This window comes from Convolutriloba macropyga, chromosome 3 (genome assembly GCF_964194025.1).
Source record: "Convolutriloba macropyga chromosome 3, txConMacr16.3, whole genome shotgun sequence".
NCBI classification, from domain to species: Eukaryota; Metazoa; Xenacoelomorpha; order Acoela; family Convolutidae; genus Convolutriloba; species Convolutriloba macropyga.
Window position 1 is genome coordinate 15507767 of NC_134470.1, and position 19224 is coordinate 15526990.

General features: G+C 35.0%; 1 protein-coding gene across 1 annotated transcript; it reads right to left on the minus strand.

Annotated features, from left to right (window-relative positions):
• Positions 1-1854: 1854 nt before the first annotated feature.
• LOC142336893 (uncharacterized) lies at positions 1855-18236 on the minus strand. Its single transcript, XM_075385863.1, has 5 exons — positions 17925-18236; positions 16270-16504; positions 6701-6805; positions 2896-3133; positions 1855-2162 (listed from the first exon to the last, which is right to left on the minus strand). Exons 1-5 carry the CDS (start codon positions 18061-18063, stop codon positions 2034-2036), a joined length of 846 nt encoding a protein of 281 aa, XP_075241978.1. The 5' UTR covers positions 18064-18236; the 3' UTR covers positions 1855-2033.
• Between the last annotated feature and the right edge of the window lie 988 nt (positions 18237-19224).

Here is a 19224-nt window from a genome sequence, read left to right on the forward strand (position 1 = left end):
TCAATGCCTAAAGTAAGCTTTCAAAAAAGCAAAATTAGTGAGTCCAAATCAAAAACTTCTTGGCAACCATGTCCAGAATCATAAATATCTAAGGTCTTGCACCATGATTGCCACGAAAATTATGGGCTCTATTATCTCTTTGAGGTTTAGAGATTGCATAAAAAATAATTTGTAACAAAACCCACAGTCCCGCCAGTTGGAAATTTGTTTCACTTCATAATTTTGTTTCGGCTTTTTGTCTTCGCAATACTTAATTAATTTTGTGTAGTTTAGCATAAGGCGAGAGTGCATGGATAGCAAGTTCTCCAATTTGTCAGTAAACTGCTCGCTGAAATTCAACTCAACAATCTCTTTCGTTTTTGCGAAAGAAGGATTGTTAAAATGATCCAATTACTCAAAAATGTCAAAATTAAATAACGAAGTAAATCCGTTCTGAAACACGCTCGCCAAAGTATTAAGACCATGAAATGGATTTTGCCAACTAAACGGGCTATATTTGACGCCTCATAATTGAACCAACTTGTATATAGCAAAGGCTCATAGGACTTACACGAAATGAAGTTCAATCAGAATTGAACGAAGTAAGCAATTGGCTGAATTCCATTAAATTGTGTTTAAATATTACGAAAACTGTGCAAATGATCATAGGAAACAGTGCTTCCGGAAATAACTGTGCTCCTAAAAACTGTTCGATTTCTTCTAAGTCTTTGTGCAAAAAATATCTTGTTATACGTTCGGATTGTAAACGGTCTTTTGTTTCACATGTCGATTATGTTAAAAAGAGACTCGGAAAACAGTGAGGGATTATGTCTAAGTTAAGACACTATGTTGATAGAATACAGTATTACAAAAGTAATATAAACCCTATCAACCAATATGTTATTTTGGTTTATGCATGTATATTCTTCTCTATCAAAAATGTATCTTCTTCAGAAAAAAAATAAAATTCATTTATTTTCGGAAGCGTGTGGATGACAGCGAAGATATTTTTGTTTCGAATAAAATTTTTACGGTCTATGAACTGCACGTCTATGAGTTTTTGAAATTTGGTCTAAGGTCTTTAAACCAATTGCATTCTGAAACGTTTTTGATTGACGTATTTTTGTCTTTGAAAAACCCAAAACAACTAGAAGTGATGCTTTCTGCCTTTTGAATGAACCGTTTTGTAAAAGTAAATTTGAATGGTGCTCAGTGAGATTTAGAACTGCTAAGCTGTGCAATGTGCTTGCCAAGCAAACCTTGTTTGAGAGCTTAACAGGAAATACAACAAATGAAATAAGCCTATTTTATCATAAATTAAAAGATTTCTATCTACTCAATAATCAAGAGTTAGTGAATCACTTTTTCAGCTTCTAAGCTGGTAAATTTCCTTACTTTTATCCTGCATGCTAAAAGAGCACCCAGATAGGAATGGTTTTTCTGTGGAAAACAATGACCCCTGTAGCATCAATAGAACACGATATATGGCCGTTTTGTAAAAATTTTGAGTGCAAAATAGCAAAAAAAATTTAGAAATTTTTTTTTTGAAAATTTAGTACACTGTAGTGTAAGAAAACTGTTGACTGGCGATTCTGGCATGATAAAATATTATGGCATCATACTTAACAGAAGAACTAGACTTAACCCATTATCCAAAAAAAAATTTTTTTGAAATTTTTGGATATTTAGATATAATAAGTGGTTCATTTGAAGGGCAGGAAATTGCGCACCGCTCGTCCCGTTGCCTATCCCCTCCGGGTCTCTTAAATTAATATGTTTATATATTGTTTTGTTTATTTTTAACACCGGAAATTAATTCTTTCTTTCTTTCTTAAAGGACTGTGATGAAGATTTTGCTAGGAACAAAAATGACAGTTAAAGAAACATTTATGTTGAGATCTACAACGATTATAAGTGACAAAATGTTTACTTGACCACAAATAGAGCTCCACCAACTTTAACTAACATCCACTTTTCAAACTGTGTCATAGATTTCAGATTATTTTTTCGTCCGGTTTGAATTGAAATGGCGAACACTCTCTTTTCTTCTGCTCTCAGCTAAAAACGACGTGCAACGGCATGAAGAGGCAGAGAAGGTTCTGTTTGGGCTGGTCTTTTGCAGCTGTGTCTCTCTTCCACATCTCGATTACCAGCTCAGCGTCCAAGGTCTTCTTCCCCCCTGTCTAAAATTAAGTTATTCTCTTAGTAGTCATATAACGTTTGACTCCGTGTTATGGTAAAGCAATAGCACATTGATTTACTATAATATGACAGATATTATTTAACCGATGCTGTATATCACACCGAGCAGAGAGAGTGAGGGGGTAGTGTTTGTGAAGGAAGGGGGAGGGAGGGCGAAGGCAGGAGACGGGGGGATCCTAGAAATTTAACAGCGAATTTGACATTATATGATTTAACATAAATTTTCTTTATCTTTATCTTGAAACACGAACGTGCAAATTTTAGAAGGCCAGACCTTTGCGGTGCCAGATTTTAAAATGCCAGATTTTGCTATATAGAGTGCCAGATTTCAAACTTTGTGTTTCAAGCAATGTTACGTGACACTTGCTAATGTCATTTCAAAGATCTGACTTACATCTCGAACCGATTCCCGATTCTCGATTAATGCCGGATTTTCTTAGTGATTTCATAACAGTCACGTAAACTATACTTTCAACCTTTTCTAAGAGTAAATTTATCTTTCTCAGATAAAAGCTTGGTGTGCATATAACTTTTACGCCCCCAAGCAAACGTGATAACTTTTTTGTTTTTCTACATAGTCTACATAGTAGCACGCTTTGGGACAGCACATGATTTTTAAATGGGGGAACAAAAACACTGTGCTGGCAATTAAAAAACACGGGGGCAGGATAGATCCGAAAAGCTGCCCAGAGTAGCAGTCAAATTAGTACATACGATATCCTTGAGGGCGGAGAGATCAAAGTTTGGCAAGGGGTAGCAGTCGTCCAGACTTTTGCTCTGGGCATTGAAGAAGTCGACAGAACATGCATTTTTTTGATCATTGGAGCTGTAGTTGGCAAATACCTCCCCTAGACCACCCAGTTCCTCCTCGGTCGAGTTGGTCATCATCTCGTCAACCTTACTGCGGAGTCCTTCTCCTGGTTTGAGAAGTCCGCAAAGGTCACTCACTATGCTGTGAATTACAAGCAAAAACATAAACAATATCCATAACGTGGCATTAACATTGTCGATTTGACACATTTCGGAGGCTAGAAAATTTACTCGGATTAGTAGGCGCATTCAATCCATTTTTGCAATCAAAAATGGGATCTATTGTGCTTTGCCCCCCACTACAATTTATATGTTATTATATAGCACGTTACTATGTAAAAAATAGCACGTGCGCCCGAGGACGTAAAAAATATAAGCCCACTAAGCTGGGGGGGGGGGCAAACAGAATAGATCCCAAAAATGCTAGAAGTTCACAAATACTTTTTGATGATGATTGAAAGCAAAAATAAAAAGGTTTTGTCATACATTATAATCCTAGGTTTAAGGATGAAGTGATTCGATACTCAACTGATGCTAGTTGCTTTCTTATTGTTTACTTCGTTCAATTTAAGACTTGAAGACGAGATTTGGAGATGTGTCTTTTTGAAATCAAATTTACTGGCACGAATTTGAGCAGGAAATGAAATACGTGAAAAATGAGTAGTTTAATTGTTGATCAAAATTGGAACGTGGGGCCAAAAAATTGTGCTTGTTTGTTCATAGAGCTGTTTTCAAGAGAGTGAGAAATCGAGTTGTGAAAAAACTTTCTGCAAGCGAGTTGAATTTTTTGTTCACGTGCGGCTTTTTCAAAAGATTTTTTTTGTTTTAACTCCTTTTTTCAGTTAGGAGAATTGTTTTGGCCTGTTCTAAAAACTTTACTCTTGGTTGTATGCTCCTTTGAGGTTTCTGTTTTTTTAATATTAGTTTTATGCTAGTTTGGATGGTTCTCTGTCGCTTGGAGGTTTTTTGCTGTTTCAGCTTTTTTGCGGATACTCTGTTTTATTCCAATAACTGGAAATGAAGATTAGCCTGTCAGTCGATGCAAATCTAAAATAACAAATGATTGCTTTTTCATTGGAATAAAATAGTACGCCTGCTGAGAAGGAAAACAGAAAATCGAGAAATGCAGTAATAACTGTCTACTAATTTCTTGCATTTTTTTCAGTTTTTTATCAAAAATAGAGAAATTTGTAAACTTATCGTGAATTGGCTAATGTTATGTGAGCATATCAACGTTTTCAAGTTCATAATAGACAGGCTTTTTTGATTAACAGGTTTTTGTTTTATGTGTGTTCTAGGTAGGCACTGGTCCACTTGAAGGGCGCCTTTGTTGGCATAGACAAATCTAGGCTCAAAAATTTTTGGTCTAAGCTATTTTCTCTTGATCATGTGCACATTTTTAAAGCAATATAAATTTTGATTTTTAAAGAACTATATATATATATATATATAGCTCTGTTGACCTTTCTGGGTGGTTTGTTCTTTGGTTTTTTTGTGGGTTGAGTTGGTATTCTTTGATAACTCACATATGCTGTTTCACAGTTTCATGACAATTTGGATTCTCATATTTTGGACTAATGTTTGCTATTAATTTTTTAAAAATTAGATTTCAAATTTGTTTGGACATTTTTTGCATTCATCATTTCTTGGTTTCACTTGTGTTTAGTTTATTTAGTTGTTTATGAGTCAAGCCAACTATTGAACTGCAATACAACAGAATCTGCAATACAAGAGGTAGGTTAGAAACGAGGGCTTTAGAGTCGACAGCTGTAAACAATTTTCTGGAAAACTTGATCAGAGTGAGTTTTTCTCCATATATTTGGACGATGGTTGAAACAAATTTTCTTATCGAATCCTTGATTGCGGAACTTTCCGATTACGTTATTCTTCTATTGACTTTGGTTTTAATATAAAAGTTAAGCTTGTTCAGATGATCTATTAAAAATTACTTCTTAAGGTACGTTGAGCTATTTCAGTCATCTAGCGAAAATTATAGCTAAATTAGCTGTTTTTCTGGCAATTGTTTGGTTTTATAGCATCCTATGGGAAAAGGAACAACTTGTTATTTTTATTTTGTCCTTTTTTAATTAATTTTTTTGTTCTACTAATAGTGGTAGTACATAATAGTTTGTTTTAAAAATTTGGTTTTCGGACGAAGACGACTCTTAGAGTTGTTTCCTCAATTCTTTCGGCTATGTTTTCTTCTTTCATTTTTTTAAAAATTTTCTTGGCAGAGACAACCCTAGGCGGAAAATTGATTGGTCTAAGCAAGCAGAATTTTTTGAGCATGTACACCTTTTTAAGAGCAGTTTAATATTTTCAACTCAATTTCGAGCAAAGTGGTTTTTCTCAATTGTATTAGTCTGTAATTGTGCGTTAGGAAGCATTTCTGACCACCGGAAGCAAAGGTTGCACTTCTGGATGCAATTTTGAGCTGTTTTTGTCATTTTTGTTATAGTAAGATCACCGCTTACTCTAGCATTGAACTTAAATAAATTAATCGCAATCAACGAATTTCACCGCAAAATTCTGTACAAATTTGCGCAAAATTCTGTACAAATTTGCTTCAGAATTGAGAAATATCTTCGTAAAAGTTTTGACAACGTGTAAGGGTCTCGTTTCTTAATCAGGCTTAGAAAAGAGAAATTTCATTGTTCAATCAATTGAACAACATTTTAGGAACAAATAAAAGAGTGAGTTTACAGTAGATCAACAAAAGTACTTTTAATTCAAAAGAAAGCACGGATGACAGTTTTTCGCTAAAACTGCCAACAAATGGTTCTGCAAAAATATCCAAACATTGTCAAAATTGCAAAACCGTTTACCTGGACACCTGCTCAGCAAATGTCCTGTCATTTTGATTCCCTCTTCTTTATCATTATCTGTTCAATTTTACTTACACTTGAATTTGTTTTTCATTGAAAATTTGTATTTGCTCCTCCTCTACATAAAAGGGGCAAAAAATTACTTCGAGAATTGTCGTCCAATTACTTTGGGAACCAAAATAGTTGCCTTTTGAGAGGCTACTATTCGAATTTTCATCAGAATGTGAGAAACCTTTATCGCAATGAGTTTGGTTTTGTATTCCAGCAATAGACCGATCACCCAAAGAACATGGATATCATTTGCCAAGTCTTCGCAATTAGTGAGAGTAATTGTTCTGGTGGTGCACAGAGTCAAAAACCGAACAGCATTTTCAAGTTTCAATTGAAATCGAAAAAGCAATTCGAAATTCACTGGCAATTGTACTGAGCCTACTGCTGTTCATTGTTTTACAATAATTCAATATTCTATAAATAAGTAAGAAAGATGCTGAGAAGCTGCTGAAGTTTTGCGAGTGATGCGTTGAAATTATGTAAGAAAGGCGCTGAGTCCGCTGAATTTGACATTTTCATTAGTGCTGAAAATATGTAAGAGAAGTGCTGAATCAAATGCTGATTTTATGTAAGAAATGTGCTGAAATGTGCTGAAATGTGCTGAAATATTTTTTTTCCGCAGATTCAGCACCTAGTTTTCAATTTTCAGCGCAATCAGCACAAATCCTACATAATTTCAGCATATTCAGCGGATTTCTTACAAAAGTATCTACTTACAGCTGCTGACCCCTCGACCCGGGAGCAAAAAATGAGATCACCATGGCTGGCTGACTATAAAATTGTAATCCACTATAAAGCTAATAAACACTACTAAATAGCGACAGCGGACGTACCACGTATTATAGTCAAAGTGACTGAATGCCTCGCTCATCCACTTTTTGTCGCCATTCGGGGCAGTTGTCGTTTGTCCAACTATCTTCTCCCCCTCTTCGTCAAATCTAACATAAAAATATCTGCTGTTAGCTCCTTATTTTGTATACCCCGTAGTCCTGCCACCCTGAAGTTCGTAGCCCAGTTATCATAAAATACTAAAGCAAGTTTCGAAGGGCATGAGCAAGGTTTAGAGGGAGGGTTGAGGGGAGAGGGAGCGGAGAGGCGGGAGGGGGTGTAGATGGGGGTGCACATGCTATGGGGGTGTAGAAAGGATGGGGGTGTAGATGCGAGGGGTTGAATATGAGATCTAGAAATATATTCCGGTCCGTTGCCTGATTTATAATTTGATTTGCTGAATCAATTCATTGTTAAAATACTCTCTGCCTTTTTTCAATATATATGGTTGCTAAGTTTTGCATTTTTAGAGTTAAATAATTTGATCCCCACAAACTGGGTTACAGTCGAGAGTATCAACCGTAGAGAACAAAGGACAATCTATAGCAGCTTGTCGTTTAGCCCCGTTTCTTTGGCTTCAGGGATAATTAGAGGTTAAAATCACAATAGAAGCTGAAATACATTTTTGTTCTGACCCTACGAGGGAAGATTTAGACGGCATTTTTTGCAAGATGGTTTTAGTTGATATTTTTCGGGTTTTATAATACTAAAAAAACGGGAAAAATTGAACAGACCGGTGAAGATCTATATTAAATTCTATTGATTTAGACTATGCTGCTGCAGAACACACCCTTCGGGATCTAACAAATCGAAGGATATAACAAATCGAAGGCAGAGATATATGCCTAAGACAAAAGATATAACAAATCGAAGGCAGAGATATATGCCTAAGACTTGTTTGTGCTATAAGTCTCAATTTAAATTTCAGTGGGTGCTGAAAAAAAACAATTCAAATATACAAAGAATAAATAAACACGCTTCCTAATTACCAATAGATAGGACTGAGCTATTTAATACAAATAGTATATCTGTGAGAAAATCTGGCGCGTATGTAATTGCCTTCTCTTTCAAACTACAAGAAAAATTTTTAAGTTTATTGTTTAAGGTACTGACTAGTAAACTTTCTTGTTTAAAATAGAAGTGTTTGTCTTAATAAATTTATGAGAAAAAGTGGGCTGTTGTTTGCAGCCGCAATCAGGAGAAATCAGTTGAGCCCGTAACACTCCGGTGAGAGAAATTACAAAACACACCCAGATCAGTTTGAGCCCTCAGTTTGTAACGAATCACACGTTGACGTTCATATTGGGGTGATTCCTAATTTTCCTATTGGCCGAGGAAGGCGAGATTTATATCGTTTTTTTTATATCTCACGGAATAATTATTGAAACTCAAAAAGAAATCTTAAAACAGCGTGTTTTAGTTATTTCAGAGGCAACCAAAGTCAGTTTTTGGACTCTTAAAAAGCCGCTGCAATTGGTGGGCTTTTAGTCTTTTTAATAGTTTTTTTGGTTCTTCTACCTGAAGCATTCTGTTTCTTCAAAATTGTACATGGGAAAAGTTTCCCCACTGCATCTGTCAGTTGCAAACACCAAGCACATCAAAAAATGATTAATATTGGGTCGCCAGCGGAAATAAACTCGTACTTGTCGTCCTCATACTAGTTAAGGTAATCCAGACCTGAGGTGGGTCAAGTTTGTTATTTGGAAGCGCAAAGTGTTGATACTAAAACATTGTTTGACTCAGTGCACGAAAATTGGGTTTGCTCGAACTGATGGAAGTGGTAATTAACTTATTTAAATGTTCACTCTGTAATCTGGTTTATTAATGCGTTCCTTTCAAGCCGCTCTAATACTACTGAAAAAAATCGTTTATAGTTGAGAATAAAAAAATGTATATAGTTGAACATAAACAATTTGGATCAGCAGGAAAACATTTTAAGCAGTTTAAGTGCAACTAGTTCAGTCAAACTTAATAGTAGTTTTTGTATCGAAATGGGTGAAGCCCAAACATTTTTGCAGCTTGGGTGGGAGAGTTGATGAAGAATTGTCACTAGTTGATGCTGATCGTAATGAGTGTCATGAGAAGAGAATACTTACTGCTGGGTTGATAAAATCATACAAAAGAAATCGCATATGCAGAAAAATTTTGGTTGGCTTGAAAATTGACTGCAAACGGCGATTAGGCTGATTGTGTAGAAAAGCAACAGCAAATGGCGATACGTGGATGCAGCTCATGGAAATGAGATCATGGATCTCAAACTAGTCAAGCATATAAAGGCAGTCTCAAAAGAAGAAGAATTTGCCAATCGTCCGGTGATCTTGAATGGATTTTAAAAAAATTAGTATTGACCGAGAGTCTGTCAACAACGTCAGTTCATGTAATTATCATAAAGGATTCATCAAGGATCTTCTGTCCAATTCAAAGGAGTATGAATCCTTGTCGGTCAAAATCACACGGTCGTTGCGTTTTGGTTGAGCTTGTTTGGTTGAAGTTGTTCTTTATGTCTGTTTTTTGTTCTCTTCAGACTCTTCTTATTTTGTGTACCTTTATTTTCAGCTTATTTACTTTGGAATGCAGCGCTTCGTTCTGTCTTTAGATACTTTTTCAAATTAAAGATAGTTCTTTTACAGAAATTTCAAGCTGTAGGTATTTGATTGAATAAGATTTGCATATGGCTTGAATGCTTTTTTCGCTTGCTTTGTACAAGCTATTTGATAAGACGTTCTGTCGCCTCCAGTGATTGCCCGCTGTTGCATTTTTTACCTTTTCGCTTGTACGTATTTTTTACATTTTCAATTCTTCAAACTTTGGTTGTAATTCTTGCATCTCTGTTTCCCCAACCAACGATTGTTGCTGATATTTCAGATTTTATTCAATTAATTGTTGTTCAGTTTTTGCTGTATTAAAGCCTGCTTTTGAGGGGAATGCCTTCAGGGAGTTTTATGGTGCTCTGAAAAAGACATCCAGATTGCGGTTCCTCCCCACATAAATTTTTGAAGCATCTTTGTCCTCTATTCCCCAACTATTGTTGTCGGAAGCTTGAAAAATGTCAGCATAACCAGCAGTTTATACCTTGGTAGGAGTATTGTAACGCCAGTTTAAAGAATTGCAAAAGAGCAATATTTCTGGGAACTCAAATTGATTGAATTGGGTTTTTGGGATATACATTAACTTGTTATGAATCAGGAGTTCTCTTCAATCAATTTCTGCTCTCTGATTTTTTTGAAGTTAGAACACTAATTTGGTATTGACTTTATCTATAGGGAATTAGATCACCTATATATTGAACTTTTATCATTGTAATTCCATAGGGGGCGAAATGGTTACCGATTTGCCGGTTTCTATTTGCGTGCTAATAGTCAACCGAATCATATTGATTGGTAAGTTTTAGTTGTTCTTCCGTTGCTGTGTGCAATGGTCTGAAGAATTTTGTTTGAACGAAATATTTTTCTTGGCTGTCTTGTGGACGTGAACTTAATTTTTGGTATACTGCTGAGTTTTGATTCTGCCATGTTCATGGTGCGTGGGTTGTTAGAACTCGTTGCAGGTGAAAGATTTCGGGATGATAACATTTTGGATGGTGTGTTTGTTGCTCATATTGCTGCTTTTGCTCGTTAGGCAGGGAACTATTTTCATCGATCAGCCTGTGTCTTAAGTTTTCTACATTAGGGCATTTTTTGATTGCAAACACAACAAGAAAATTGTTATTTAAGATAGAAATATTTTTGTGACATTTTCTTTGTTCACTTCATCCTCTTAATTAGGAAAATTTATAAAATTTCGCTAAAGGCTATTTTATTGGAAGAAGCATTTTAAGATAAAAAAGTTTCGTTTTGCGAAAATCAATATCTTGTCAGTTTTGTTAGAAATGATTTGTTTTTGCTAATTTCAATGTTTTTGATGGCTTAGCCCCAACCACTGTAAAAAAAAACAGTATATAGAAGTGAAGAGGTGTATAAAGTATAGGGATTAAAAAATGGAGTCATAGTTATTTATTTTATTGTGCCTATGAAACATGTGCTTTGGGTGAAAAATTTGATTACTTTGATCAAATTTTCAGGAACTTTTGAGAAAAAATTAAATAACTGCTTTTTCATACTCTTTGGGTTGAATGTAGGTCTACATAAACTGTAGACCACTTTGAAAAAAAAATTACAAGAATTGAGTATTTTGTTAGTTTATTAGTACATAATTTCCTAACGAATTGCTCATTGTTTGTTTCAAAATGCTTTTGCTTTGAAATTGCTAACTACGTTTTTATTTTTTGACATTATTCGCCCATGAATTATTATGTAATGGTAAGGTTATTGCAACAAATACATGAAGAAAGAAAAAAGGAGAGAGGTAATGAAAAATGTTTATTCTGATGCAAGGCGGCAGCCCTGAAAAAAATTTGTTTCTCTCCACTGTCCGGGTGTGTGAGTATTGGGGAGTGCGTCACAATAAGAATGCTGCGAGGACTTATGCACCTGGAGAGACAGATTGATAAGCTCAAGGAAGATTTTTGTGGTGCATTTTGACAGTAGGTTTAAACTAAACTTTTAAAAACTGAACTCTGCAAGAAAGATAGTCAAAAGAAATGCAGAAATGAGGAGACAAGCATTATTAGTTTAAGATTTAAAATAAAATTTGCAAAACTAGAATAGCAAGAAAGATAGTAAAAAAATGCGGAAATTGCAATGCCAAAATTTTAAGTTTCTAAGTGAATTGCGTATTGGGCAGGGACTCTGTTTTTTATCCAAAATTCGGCTGGCTCATAGCTGGTGCTGTTGACAGTTACTGCAAAATCCTTTTGAGTTTTGGTTTGTGTAACTAATTCACATTAAAAAGAACTGCAAGTAGAAAAAGAGTAAAATTATGTTGAATTTTGCAATTTTTTTCTCAAAAATCGTATCCCATATCTTTGAGATCAGATTGAAAACCAGGGAAGCACATAAGACGAGCTATTTCTCTCGGTGAATTTTCTTTACAATTTTTTTTGAAACTGCTGCTTTAATTTTGCCGCAAATACTAATCAGAGCTTGTCATACGAGCGTCGGCTTTTCCAATTAATGTTTTCAATTTGCTCTTATACTACATGAATTATTCGCTCAGTCAAGGTTAGTTGTTCCATAGTTTATGTTCACTTGCTCTTTGAAGGGCAAAAATAGTGATGAAGGCCATTAGTTTAAAAGGGATTGTCACAGCTCATAGAAAAAAGTATCAATGGAACAGAAAGATTACATTATAGATACCGATATCAAGAGTAAAAAATCAATTATTATAGAGGAGCCTATTTCTGGTTTCTTTGAGACGGAAATGGAGAGTTACTACCAGGGAATTTTGTGTGAACAATAGGTAGTTTACGCAAAAAATTTGAAATGTCAATGGGCGGAGTTGAGCAATTTTGTTTTCTTCACAACAATCACACTGGAAAATTGGCAGTTGCTTACAATGTATATGGGCGTGACACAAAAGGAACAATTTGGTTCTTTCCAGTAAAAAAAAACAGTTGTTTGCTGCAAACTGAGGACAATGGGGTGCTCGCGTGCAAAATGAGGTGTCTGGCTTCGGGAATCGTTGTGTAGTTTTACGTTCGGTAGGTCAATTTTTCAATGGGGCATACAGCATGTGGAGCGCTGTCAATGAGAGCGTTGGATAAGGACGAATAAAGGTTCCCCTATTGACAACGGTGTTACTGAAAACATCCATTGAGCGGTTAAGTTGTCTTGGAATAAAAGGCTTGATAACACTAAACTTGAAACAGAAGTCCAATTGATGGTGGTCCTGTTCAATACAATGCTTTCCAAATTTCTGGTTTTCGTATTCAAAAAACTCTTACTCTAATTGATGTATGTAAAACCATTCGACTCACTGATTGTGTACAACCGATCGATGTGTACTGTTTCCGCAAATCTGTTTTTCAAATCAAGCAGCATTTTGCAATTACCAATTTAATAAACACAAAAAAAACCTTGTACGATATTTCGTTTTTGTTTTATCTGTAGAATTTTTTTCGGATCAATCAGAAGAGAAATTGGTTTTATTGCGATCTTTAATTGATCTTTAAAAACTTATATATCCTATACAGCGCAAAATTGATATTATGTTAGTCAATTTCTGTTTAACTTTTTGTTCATGAAACAGTTTCATTTAGAAATTTTTCTCCGAGACTGGTACGTTAAGCGGAAAATAATTAATGTACAATTGACCTTTGAGGACTCACGTATTAATTATAATAAAAAAATTGACAGTAATTTGAATTAAAAGTTAATTCATTTTAAAGTAATTTCATTTGAATTCTCCTATAAGAAACAAATCCTCTTTAAAACAACTTAATTTGGGAAATGTACAATAAGAGGGTGAAATAGAGGTACTATTGACAATGCTTAGTAGATATTGCTGATAGACAGCGGTTTCTTCTCAAAAAACTTTTCAAAATAAGTATTGGTATTCAGGTCGAAATCCAGTTTAAATTCAGCGGTTCCGAATTTGTGTTTAATCGCTCGCTTTTCGTTTTTTCTCCTTGATAATTCCTATTCTTAAAATATTCAATCGTGATCAACGAAGATTTTAACTATGAGCAGTAAATGAGTTTTCAATATATGTTCCTATGCAGTCATACAACCATTCCAGGTTTTATTAATGTCCAATATTTGCTCCACGCCGAAACAATTTAACAGCAAATTAGGGTACAGTTCAGGCATGAAGACCTTCCAGTTTCGTTAAATTACTTGTCGCTTGAGTTTACAAAGGCTCCAGTTGCTCACCGATAAGAAGAATCTTGATACAATAGCAATTTCTGGCCAAAATTCATGTGATTCATTTTTTTGATCTTCAAGGCTGTTTATCTCACAGTATTTTCCTATTTCTGGGACAAAGATATATAGGGTATGTTGTCCCACATAGACATGACCACACAAAGGAGGTTTTTACGCCCGATATTAATGGTGGAATCTTAGCAGTACAAGTTTTTAATTCCTCAAAATATCTAAGCCTTCTTTGTGTTGGCTCTTTAGTCAAATGGTCGCCTTTTCTTTTTTGTGGTACGGGATGCCCTTTGATATCTAAAAGTGCTGTTAGAAATGAAATTTCAGGTTTCTTTGTTGTAGCTATTTTTCAAAGTAAAAATAACCTATTGGATAAAAGAATCAACGCATATCATGTTCTGCTCAATTGGCTCATTTCTATTAAATGACAGCAGTTTTGCACTAAAGTTGGCGAACATTTCGCGCAGAGCCAAAAAAGACGCCGCTAATAGAAAACCGCTCCTGGTGCCTCGACACGCAACATATAGGTGATTTATAATCAACAAACTTTCGCAAAAAGTTTTGCAAGATATGAGTTGCAAGATCTTGCAAGCTGATGCAGAGAAATCTCACGCTAAATGAAATGTTTTAGACAAACAAATTATTCGAATAATATAAATGCAATGAACCAAATAAACACATGTCGGAGATTATAATACTTTTGCCGGAATCTAATATACCTAGTAATATCTGCTACCCAAACAACGTCCAGCCTGTATTCTCTCAGTAAATAACAACAATCGGGAGTTCAAACAAAATATACAGCTAAATGGTTGAAAAATGGAGACTATTTGATAATGTTGTTACAACAATTAGGCTGTGTGGCTGCAATTTTTTTTGTGAACCCGTTCATCCATGTTTTTGACTTAATTATCTAATGAAAAAGTTGATTAGAAGAAATATAAACCAACAGATGTTTGAGTAAAAAAAAATTAACAAAATTGTAAAAATCTAAATGAAAAACGTGATGTCATGAAGCACTAAGAAATTCATAATGCTTGCCAGCTTGTCATTGGAAAGATTAAAAAGCAAAAAAAAAACAAAATAGAAATTTCAGCAAAAACTGGGTATCTAACTTTTAAAAGCACATCGTAGCAAAATCAAAATACCATAAGATAAAACTAAAACTGCACAAATCCACATTTGCCTGACAAAAAAGCACGTGGGAACAATCTAGAATGCGATTAGATAACCAACCGATGAAATAGGAAAAAAATGTGCCAAGTTCAAATATCCTTTTACATTTTGTTAACCAAGTAATTACAAAAGACATAAAAACCATTAGCGTTTAAATTCAATTTCTAGATAGAACAATTTATAGATTACCAAGGGACCTGTTTTTGGTGACACCAAACTATGAGACAGGGACAGGACCTCAAGATAATAATAGAAACATAAAAACAGATAAATTTACAACCAATATACAAAGAAACAAAATATTGAAGCTATTAAATTCATCAGCTATTATCTGAATGTTATTTTTTATTAAAAATTTCAATTCCTCTTTATGGTTTTCTAGTTATTTTATAAATTATAAGTAGTACACTTTCAATTAATTTTCATTTAAAAGTCAAAGTGACCTTTTTAACGCAAATATTTTAAAGGACAACAAAAAGAAACACAAAAAATGATTACTCAAAATGTTTTTAAGAAAATGCATAGTGTACACGATGTAAAATATTGACTAAGCATTAAAAAATATAAACAATGAAACTTAAATCTTCTTAAGCGAATGGGAGATCTCATTGATGGTTTTGAAATCGCTAAAAAATCTTCACGTTGAAAAAACAAAAACTAAAAAGCTTCTTGGAAATTTAGAGAACCAATTAAATCAAAAACATCGAAACCTTTAGCCATCAACCGACTACATTGAACAAAATTATTAACTTATCAATAGACAGTTATTGAGACCCGCACAAATCCGTCTGATTCTTACGATCACAAAAAGAACAACAAATAGAGGAGAAAGGAAAGATGAGAGATAAATGTGTCATTTAAAAAAGTATTCAGTGACAAATTTTGGATATGTTAAGGTTTTTTTGATGTCGGTACCTATGAGGTCTCGCAGTGTTATGACAACGAGACTTCAAGAAGATCAACATATATGAAGTTATATACGAAAATCACTGAATTTTAAAGGCAACCCGTGCTATCAAAGCCATTGATTTCCTTAGCATTCAACGGAAAGTATTAAACACGTTATACGTCAATTGCGAGCCATAAAAACTTTTTATTAATCAGAATTAGTCTTGCGACTGCAAAAAGACAACAAATGCAGGCAAAAACCAAAAATTCCGTAGAAAATTGCAAGAAGAAACTGTCAAAGCAATTAAAACAATAAACTATTAACTGATGATTTTCGTTATTTTAAGTTTGGAGTCTTTTCAATTCCAACATGGACCTTCAGTATTGTTGAAACCTGACAAACTTCAAAAAAGGATTACAAATATAAACAAACATCCAAAAATCAACAAAGTTTTCGAAAACTCGTATCATCAAAGTCATAAAAGCGATAGTTAGAGGATCAAAACCGTTAACCAGACCAATTTTGATGCAATGTTAAGCATATGGGACCTCTCATTAGTAGGACCGAACTACAAATTTACATAAACTAATTTGAAAGGCGGGTAACGTTCAATTTTTTTCGAAAAAAATCTTTAAAGTCTTAACAGCCATTCACGGTGGCATTAACTGCTTCAGCTATACCAACGACGAAACGAAATTTGGCGGTCCTATCGGTCAAATATTCCACACAACCTAGTTTTAGTCTAGATATGGGGTGTTACCTTTCAGGGAACAGCTTAGCCTCGGCATAATTGTGGATAATTCCACAAGGGATTTGTATGTTGATTGTTTTCAATAGCGTGGCAGTGACTCTCAATCTGAGATCCAAAGTATCGGTAGCTTTCATGAAGCCCATGGGGAACTTAGCTGTGCCTTTGATGCACACCTGACCAATGTTGCCATCGTGCACCTGGTTCTTGTCATTTCCCACTGTCAGTTTGGTCAAGTTCAGTTTGACTGAAAAACAATCGTTCTCCAATGAAAATAAACAGGAAAAAAACCGGAGCAGTCGTAAACGCTATGTATAAAATTTTTAATCTTGCGGCGAACGGGCGATTTTGGAAAGTTACAAAGCAAAGCGAGTTCAGTTAAACAATATTTTTTTGGACTTTTATGGTTCATTATGGATCGTTTTATGGTTGGTAGTTGTGTATCTCCAGGGAAAATCCCAATATTGATCCTGTTCCATATGATCCAGTTCCGCTGTAACACTTATATTGCGTGAATTGGAATTGTTTAAACACTTTGAAGAGTTAAATGAATAAGAAGAATTATTCTAACACACTTGTGCATTAATGAATGCCAAAATTCTGCGATTCGAGGAGTTAAGATGATAGAAGTTCTTATATGCATAGCCAGAAGTATAGGTTACGTGACTTTGCTTGAAGTAATTGAGATCTTCTGGCGTTTATCTAGAACTGCGAAAGGGTTCGGGATTTTCAGTTAGAATTTCGAAGTGACTTTGAGCAGAGTTAACCTAGCTTAAAACACAAAACGTGAATGTTTTAAAATGACAAAATTTTATGGAAATCAAACCTCTGGCTAAGTATACAGGAACTTCTGGCATTTTAATTTCAGGTACTGCAGACATTCGTCATTTTAAGACGTTCAAGTTGCGTGTTTTAAGTAATGGTTAAGTGACTCAAGTTGAAGTCACTGAGGATTTCTGGCGTTTATCGAGAACCGTGAAGCGGTTCGAGATATTACGTCAGAGTTTCGAAGTGACTTCTGCAGAGTCACTTAACCATGCTTAAAACACGAAATGCGCACGTTTTAAAATGTTGAAAGTCAACAGAATTCAACTTCTGGCTAAGTAGCGACTTCTGGCATTTTGACTTCTGGCACTGCAAACTTTCGGCATTTTAAAATGTGCACGTGAGTGTTTTAAGCAAGTTTACGTGACTCTACAGAAGTCACTTCGAAACATCTCGAAACGCTGAGCGGTTCTCCATAAACGGCAGAAGTTCTCAGTGACTTCAAGCAAATTCACGTGACCTATACCTCAAGCTGAAAAAGAAACAGGTGTCGGTAATGAAATCAGACGAAATTATGATTTCTTTGTTTAAATCACGAGGTATTGGGGGCCTTTCCCATTATCCCAATATACCCATTACAGCCCCCCCCCCTCGCCTACTGGTCATATAACGTAGAGATTACCCCATTACCGCAAATATACCATAATGGCGGCCGGGGCTATAATTTATGGGGGGACCTATAATCGATAGACCCGATTGATTGTGTTTTGTTGAAGTAATCTAGAACTGCTCCGGGTAATTGAAAGGTCAAAAGGTCGTTCACAGCAACAAAATGTTTACAAAACAAAAGAAAGGGTCACAAAGAGGAAACAAAAAAGGGCGTAAACAATATATTCTCTCACCATTATCTGGAGGCCCACAAGAGGAACAATGCTGTGTATAAGATTTGTTTTTAATGTCAGCAATGCAGTTATCTTTTTTAATACAGTTGCTCCCACAAATCATAACAGCCAGAAGAGCCGCTGCGAAAAATAACTTCATGCTTGGACCCAAATCAAAATTATAACTTATACAGATCTATTTATCTGGTGTGATGACACTAAAACACGTGTTTAAAATTTAGTTTCAACTGAACGAATCAGATGCGAATAATGAAACACCCCAGATTGGGTTTTGTGAGTCTGTCAAGGTCTATTGACCGTCGTATCAGAGGTAAAGATTAATGAGGCGAACAAATGGTTGGCTGTGTTGCTTGTTGTGTGAACAAGAGATAAGAAAATTTGATTAAACAGACATTTGAGAAACAAATTAGAGAACAGAAGGGATCAACAATCTGACTTTCAAAGTTGAATGATTTATCTTTCAACTAGGTTCAATCGTGTACCAAACTCAATGCGCTTGCGGCAATGCCCGCCGTCACTGCCCACGTTGAGGAGTCAGCGCTGGTCTAGAGATTGGTGCAATGTTTATAATAAATACGCAATCCAGTTTCCTATTAAGTGTGGCGAGCTAAAAACTTTTTACAGGTCTAGCTGGAATCTGTTCGTGGTATTGTTGAGCATGGGATTTAAATGGGTCGAGAGAAAGTTTTTTCATGAAGTAACTAGACTCAAGCATGGTCGAGTAAGGGTTTCTTCATAAAATTGCTAGAATTAAGCCTAATTTGCTCATGGGTGGATCAAGACTCTATTCATAATACACAAATGTAAGTCAAATATATTCTTTGGCAATCAAAAATCCATTATAGATAAAATCATAGATTTCGCAAACTTGCTACCTGTTAACTGAAAACTGATAGAATTTGCGTTGCCTCATTACACCTCTATTATTCATAGTTGGGTTTATAGGTTGCGTCGAGTATTTCTGTCAACCAAGTTTTTCAAGAATTTGTTTTGCTTATTGATCTCTTATCACTTGTTCTCATTAATGACAAGTCTCATCGGCTGCTAATGAAGATTTAGTTAATAAAAAAAAGTTTCAGTCCGTAGCTGTTACAGTAATTCTGTTTAAAAAGTATAGAGCAGTATTTTAAAATTTGGCAAGAATCAGCTGTAATTTTTTTAATTTATCATTTAGTCTTATCTCTAACAGTTTTCTTCGGTTACTGATCCGGAATAAATGCATCTAAGGAGTTGCTTGATTTCACAGGAGTCTCCTTTGTCATGATTTCGACACATAAATTCTTTTCAAAACAGTTGATTT